Source organism: Chrysochloris asiatica, unplaced genomic scaffold (assembly GCF_000296735.1).
Source record: "Chrysochloris asiatica unplaced genomic scaffold, ChrAsi1.0 scaffold00137, whole genome shotgun sequence".
In the NCBI taxonomy this organism is placed as follows: domain Eukaryota; kingdom Metazoa; phylum Chordata; class Mammalia; order Afrosoricida; family Chrysochloridae; genus Chrysochloris; species Chrysochloris asiatica.
This window is the reverse complement of record NW_006408655.1, coordinates 2671560-2679430: the sequence shown is the minus strand read 5'-3', so window position 1 is coordinate 2679430 and position 7871 is coordinate 2671560. Positions and strand designations below refer to the sequence as shown.

Here is a 7871-nt window from a genome sequence, read left to right as displayed (position 1 = left end):
AAAAATATATATAGTTATAAATGACTGACATCATGACACATACTATATCATCTCCCTTTCTGTCATTCTCCCTACCTAATCTTTTATCCAGAAGTAATACTTGATTCCATAAAGATCCTATAATTGCCTGTTGAACACCAAAAACACTGAGACAGTTATTTTTCTATATATAAAGCCATTGGCCTTTCCAAGGATAATATACATAGCTTTGTCCTCATTAAAATTAAGCTTGAGAGAATTACAGCAAGATAGTTGGACTAGGCAGACAAGTTACATAAAAACCCTCTACAACAAATATATGGGATTTCTGAGGTTTAGAAGAAAGGTTAGAGAAATGTATTCAATTGTTAGTAGGAGTAGAAACAGGGATGGCAAAGGCAGGAGATAGACTGCTGAATGTTCTCCCAGTCAGATGTGGCACAGCCATCTTGAACTTTGCAGGCAGCTTTGGAGACAAATAGCTGCCTGGCAGGGCATATTTATGCAAACAATTGGTTACAAGAAAGGAGACAAAAATCGTAACCAAATAACCTGGAGAAAACCATACCTTCTGTAGCTCCACACACTGGGTAAGAGTCAATACTAACTCCAATACCACCTGATCAGTGATAGACAGCAGCCAAGTGGCTCAAACAAATGTCCAAAATGCAGAGCAAGAAAACATTCTGAAGAAGAAAAGGAAATGGAAATATCTGAGAGACAATACAGAAGAGCGAGGTTCAGGTACCTTCAGCCGACTGACAGGAAGATCAAGGAAAACAAAGAGAACACAGAAAAACTTTTGAAGAATTCAGGAAAATCAAAAAAGACCAAAGAAACATTTTACACAAAGAACTATAAAAATCATCGATAAAAAAACAGGACAAACCTAAGGCCGATGATATACGGCATTAATACACTATCAAACATAACTGAAAACACAAACAGTAGGAGACAAAATAGATGACTGGGACTTCCAAAATATTAGACATTGATGTGTATCAAAGGATTTACCAACAGTACAAAAGAGAATCCACAGGCTGGTAAAAAATGGCAATGCCATTTCAGACAAGGAACTACTCTCTAAAATTTATGCATTACTTCAACACCTCAACAAGAAGATATTTCAATTTAAAAATGGGCACAGAACATGAACAGACACTTCACCAAAGAAGATACTCAGACAGCCAACAAACATGTAGAAATGCTTATGATCTTTAGCTATTAGAGAGATGCAAATTCAAGCAATAATGGAGATATCATTTCAACCCATCATTAACAACAAATTTAAGGGAAAAAAAAAATGCTGGTGAAGGTGTGGAGAGTCTGGGACCCTCCTGCACTGCTGGTGGGACTGTAAAATGGTGCAACCACTGTGAAAAATTGTATGGCACTTTCTCAAAAAGTTGGAATTTGAATTGAAATTATTACACCCAGTTAGCCCTATACTTGGTATTATATATCCTCAAGAAATAAGAGCCACGACACTCTTAGATACAGGCACATCCATGTTCAATGCAGCATTATTCACAATAACGAAAAGAAGATAACAGCGTAAGAATGGCCAGACAAACATTGGTACATACACGCAAGGTGGAAAAATAACAATGAATCTTCCAAACACAACATAACATGGATGAATTTGGAGGACATTATGTTGAGTGAAATTAGTCAAATATTGTGTGAGATCACTTTTGGAAAAAGTCAAGAAAAGATTTTCACACTTGGGTACCAGTAATAGGTTGTTATTGTTAACTGTCATCGAGTCAGTTCCGACCAATGGTGACCCTGTATAGGGTTTCCCAGGAGCGACTGGTGAGTTTGAAGCACTGATCCTGTGGTTCAAACTGACTTTGCAATCCAGTGCATTAACTCACAGCATCACACCAGGACTCCACCATGGGTGAGAGGGAAGGGAAAAGTGTATTAGTGGTTACCAAGATGCATGGTGGGCCATTGAACTTCTGTTAAGGATGTTAGTACATTTTGGGTAAGAATAATGATGATGGTTACACACTATGATGAAAATAACAAGTGTCACTGAATTGTATGAGAAAAAAATGTTAATATGACACATTTTTTGTGACATATATACTCACCAGAATTTTTAAAAAGGCAAAAAAAAAAAAAATCATGTTCTAACTAATTGAATTGGTAATTAGATGAAGTACCTATAAATGAGTTCTAAGTTAATTTATGAAAAGAATTTTCAGTGAGATCAAATACTCATCAGAGATTTCTGCTAACATTAATTTTCATGGTAATTTCAAGCCTTTAACCACACTTTCATATCCAAGTACATTCTCTTCAATGTCAACTTTAATGCCTTCTTCCATTCCAAGTCTGATGGTGTGGTATTTGATTAAAAGAAAAAAATAAGTTGATTTCAATGTCAGAAATAAGATAATGCTGGTCAACCCTGAAAAACTGATGACTCATTTAATCTATTGCTTTTCATTCCTCATCTATCATAAACATACAGACAGACATAGCTAAGAGGGTAATCATAAGTTGGTGGGGGGGGACGACACATTCCAAATAAAATCAATACCCTATATGATATAAAATTGACATGCAGAATTATGTAATCTCATAAATGAAAACAGTCTTTAGTAAAGGATGTTGAATTAAAAGTTATTTAACACAGTTCTCAATTCAGAACTATTTTACTTCGTGTCATCCTTGATAGGGCATACAGCTCCTGTAAGAATGCAACTTTTCACTCACTAACTGTGATTAGTGAGTTAATTTAAAGAAGCAACTTCAGAATATATAAGTTGCCTGATTTGCAAATACAAATATATTTTTTAAAATGTATTTGTTGTTGTTGTTAAGTGCTGTCCAGTCAATTCTGACCCACAGCAACCCTGTATAGGGTTTCTGAGGAACAGCTGGTGAGCTTGAACCGCTGATTTTGTATTTCAAATGGCTTTGCAATCTGGCGAATTAACCCACAGTGCCACACCAAGATGTCTTTAATGTAGAGGGAGTTAGAAAATACAGTATACCATTTTCTGGCAACATTTTAAATAATGTTCATTTATTAAGAGTCAGAGTAGGAATAGTCAGAGAGAAACATCAGTTAGTGTTACAATGACAAATAAGTGCAAACACGATGCACATGGTTTCAGTATGCCTGCAAAACTTAACAAATGAAATACCCATTTGGGGATCATTTTTTTAATGATTCTCTCTCTCTCTCTCTCATTTAGTCAAGGAATTAGTCAAACTCCATCTATTACTAAAAATGATTATGCATTAAATGTAAACCACAGAATTCTGGGGTCAAATTTAAAATTTTTGGTTGGCTCCAGAGTCACTTCTTCACACTTAGTTTAAACTCCTGAGTTATTCTGAAATAAGAATTGTACACATGATTACTTGGAGTGCCAAGTAAAATTCATAGATAATTTAGTTTTTTAAAATATGTACAATGATTAAATTATTTTAAAATGGGCTTAAGCGTAACAATAATTGTGAGGATGGTAATATGCGGTATTATTTCCTTCTGTTGTGCATATTAATTTAGAAATACACCAAAAGGTCGCTATGAGTTGGAGCCAACTTGACAGAACCTAATAATAACAACAACAATGAATGAAATATTTCAATGTGACTATTTTAGCCATATTTTAATAGAAGAGAGACCTTGACCTAGATCATAACATATAATGTTTTATATCTATAAAAATAGTTTTAGGTTTCAAGGACATAGGATAAAATCCACATCCCAGATTTATGCATTAATGAGCTATATTACAGAGGAACTCTAGTATGCTTTATATATTTTATCAAGGACTAAAATTTAAACAGTCATAAGGAAAACTTACCTTTATTTTGTATGCTGGTATCAGGAATTGACTTATATGAAATTTCACATTCCTGGGATATACTGATGTCATCTAGGGCAACTGTAGCATTTGATGATAAAACAGTAGCTTCTAAAATTAACTATAGTTACAAAAAGATAAAATTACAAAAGAAAAATTCTGTAAAACTCTTACAATCACACTTCTTTGTGTAAAGACACTCATATGCATCTGTTCTATCTTCTGATCTAATTTTAGAAAATTGTTTTGACCAGAATACTCAAATTATTAAATTTGTAAAGTTGTAACTGATTTGGCAGCAATTTATGTAACCTTAATATGTTAAGTAACCTTGCTTCAATTGAAAGTTATAGCATTCATCACTACTAAAGGGCTGCTTTCCCATTGGAGCCATTAAGTGTCATATGCATTTAAAATGAGCTCTTTGGGGTAATCATCTGTGTAGTTTACAACACAATTTAATTGAGATATGAATTCATTTGTAGTGGTTTGCTGGTGGCAACAATTCATTTCCATATCTGAATATTTAAATGCTTACATATATTATGTATACATATACAAAAACATACTTAGTGAGGTAAGCACACAATCAATAATCACACTCCGTGGTTAATAATATGCATATGTAAAGCACTAAGGCATCTATTTAAGTTTAATTTATTCTAGCACTCTGAATAATGACTGATATACTCATAATTTGTTTTCTTTCTTGCTAATCACTCACATTATTATAATGTTAAAAACAAAGAAAGACAGGACAAAAGAAAGGAAGGAGGGAGGGATAAATAAAGAAGAAAATTAATTCACTAATTGATTATATCTGGATCCTTGAGAACATATGAGGGGGCTTCAAAAAGTTTGTGGACACATGGAATTAAAAGATAAAGGAATTTTTCCACGAACTTTTTGACGCCCTCTCATATAGCAGGATCAACCAGTCTACAACCCAGCTACTAGATAGTCTCAATTTTATTAGAGAGACTCTCTAACTTCAAGGACATTACAATTTAGTTAATTTGATACATTAGAAAACTTGTTGTTAAGTGTTAAGTCACACTTGCATACATAATAAATGCTATAGATGAGATATGTATAGAACATTGTTGTTACTATTGTTGTTGTTAAGTGCCTTTGAATCAGTTCAGATTCAAGAAACAGATTTAAGGAAACACTGTGTAGAGTTTCCAAGCAGCAACTGGTGAGCTTGAACTGCAGACCTTGTGGTTAGCAGTCCACTGCTTATCCTACAGCATCACACCAGGACTCCACATAGAGTACTACTTGTTGTTTTTGTTAAGTGCCTGTGGAGTGGGTTCCGACTACTCACAGCAACTCTGTTTAGGGTTTCCGAGGAGGGACAGGTGAGTTTGAACTTCTGTTGTTATGGTTCAAACTGACCTTGCAGTCCAGTGCATTATCCTGCAGAACCACATCAGGAATCAAAAACAAAAATAAAAACAACACTTATTTCTGCCTGAAGTGCTATATGAGAGCTTGGGGGAAAACATGACAATGAAATAGAATTAAATTTTAGTTATAATTACTACCTAAGAATTAGTTACTTTGAAAAATTGAGGTAAAAGTCCAAGTGAATGCATGTAGATGTTAACATGATTAACATTCAAACAACTATGGGAATGATAAAAAATTACAGATTTTAAGAGAACAACCTATTGATGGAATAATAGATGGAAAGATCAATTGTGTGAATTACTGTAGCCTCACTGGATAGGAACTTCATGGAATCTATTTAAAAGATATAATAGACTGCAAAGTTAAAACCATTTATCAGTGTTTACTTTGCAAGAATGTTGACATCAATGCTAGTTATAATTACAAATGACTGGACCTGCTTAAGTGTTCATCAGAAAATAAATGATGAAATAGGTTACTGAATATTACGCAAAAGTTAAAAATAGTAAAAATAACACATTGTGCACATTCCAAAAACAGATGGCCCAACAGAAAGTGGAAATTATTAAACAATATCATTAATACCACATGAAAGTAAAACTTTTCTTAAGAGAATACAGGAACACCTGGAGCAGTACATCAATGGAACTGTCAGAAAGTCAAGTTGGATTCAGAAGAGGACTTGGAACTAGGGATATCATTGCTGATGTCAAATAGATCTTGTCTAAAAGCAGAAACTACCAGAAAGATGTTTACTTGTGCTTTAATTACTATGCAAAAGCTTTTGTATGTGTGGATCAATGTTATGGACAACACTGCAAAGAATGGTATTAAAAAACACTTGATTATGCTCATGAGGAACCTTCACATAGACCAAGAGGCAGTTACTCAAATAGAACAAAGGATATTGAATGCTTTATAATCAGGAAAAGTTATATGTCAAGGCTGTATTCTTTCAAAATATTTATTCAATCTGTATGATGAACAAATAATCCGATAACCTGTATTATATGAAGAAGAACATGCATCAAGATTGGAGGAAGACTCATTAACAACCTGCAATATGCAGATGATGCAAGCTTGCTGAAAGCAAAGAGTACTTAAAATACTTACTGATGAAGAACAATACCACAATCTTCAGAAAGAAGTGTACCTCAGTGTAAAGAAAACAAAAATCCTCACAATTGGACCAATAAATAACATGTTAAGTGGAAAAGATATTGAACATGTCAAACATTTCATTTTGTTTAAATATACAATCAATATCCATGGAAGTAGCAGTCAAGAAATGAAACAATGTATTGCATTGAACAAATTTGTTGCACAAAACTCTTTAAAGTCAGAGCAAACATGATAGTTTAGGGACGAAGGTAAATCTGACCCAAGTCATGGTATTTTCAGTTGCCTCATATGCATATGGAAGTTGGACAATGATAAAGAAGACCACAGAGGAATTGATTTAAGTTATGATGTTGGAGAAGAATATTGAAAGTATCACGGCCTGTCAAAATAACAAACAACATTTATGTTGGAAGAAGTACAGCCAGAATACTCCTTAGAAACCAGGATGTCAAGACTTCATCTCTCATTCTTTAGACATATCAGGAAGAACCAATCCCTAGAGCAGGACATTGTGCTTCATAAAGTGGATAGTCAACAGAAAAATAGGAAGACACTTAATGAAATGAGGTGGCACCATGGTAGTAGCAATGGGCTCAAGAGTAACAACAATTGTGAGGATGGTGCAGGACCAGACCCTGTTTTATTCTGTTGTGCATAGGGTCATTAGGAGTCAGAACTAACTTACCTGCATCTAACAACTACATATTTATTTATGAAGGGGCTTTAAAAGTTCATGCAAAATTTCATGTATCTTTTAATTCAATTTTCCTCAAACTTTTTTGAAGCACTCTCCTACTAATATGGAAGAAATTTTTTTCAACATGTGTATTAGAGAAAAAAATTAAGTTACAAACAAAAAATTGTAGTAACAAATACACAAGCTTTTAGATTTCTAGATATATGTAGGACATATATGCATAATAAATAACTTCAAAAGAGACTGGTGGGGGATCCACTTCCAGCGCTTCCTTGACCAGGCAGCTCAAGTAGGGCAGTCTCGGGGCAAATGGGCAGAATCGCACATAAGAAACCTCTGTCTAGCAGACAGACAGCCTTTGAACAAACATAAGATCTTATATTCCAACATTCTGAACTCTTTTTTTTAAAAGATCAAATTGCTAAGGAATTACAGGCATTTTGAGCTTTTGCCTGCCTGCACGCGGCTCCCACTTTTGCGCCAGTGCTGGCGAGTGCCTCTGCCGGCTGCAGACCTTGGAATGCAGGGCTTGAGCAACCCCACTTAACAGGCTGCATTTCCAAAGAAAAGGAAACATAAATTAACAAAGCCGAATAAACAGAGCGAGATATCTGCGAGGATATGAGGAAATTTGGGGTACCCACGGTACAGAGAGACTGAGAGAGGCATTGTTTACGTCATTAAATACGGATACTACCTCCCTGCAGCCATTACCCCCAGCCCTCTACTACCCCGGCCCAGACCAGCCCTCTGCCAAGCCGCCTAGGCTCAGGAACACCCAAGGCACAGGCCCGCCCACTGAGGCCAAGGCCTGCCCTGAGGCCCAACCC

At 35.2% G+C, this 7871-nt stretch overlaps 1 protein-coding gene across 1 annotated transcript in view; it reads right to left on the bottom strand.

The window, feature by feature from the left end:
- The window catches only part of MALRD1 (MAM and LDL receptor class A domain containing 1), a 1127868-nt gene that overhangs the window by 950231 nt on the left and 169766 nt on the right, over positions 1 to 7871 (bottom strand). The window contains exon 14 of the mRNA XM_006869907.1: positions 3810 to 3930. Within this exon, the coding sequence (XP_006869969.1) occupies positions 3810 to 3930 (121 nt within the window). The remainder of the gene's footprint in view (positions 1 to 3809; positions 3931 to 7871) is intronic.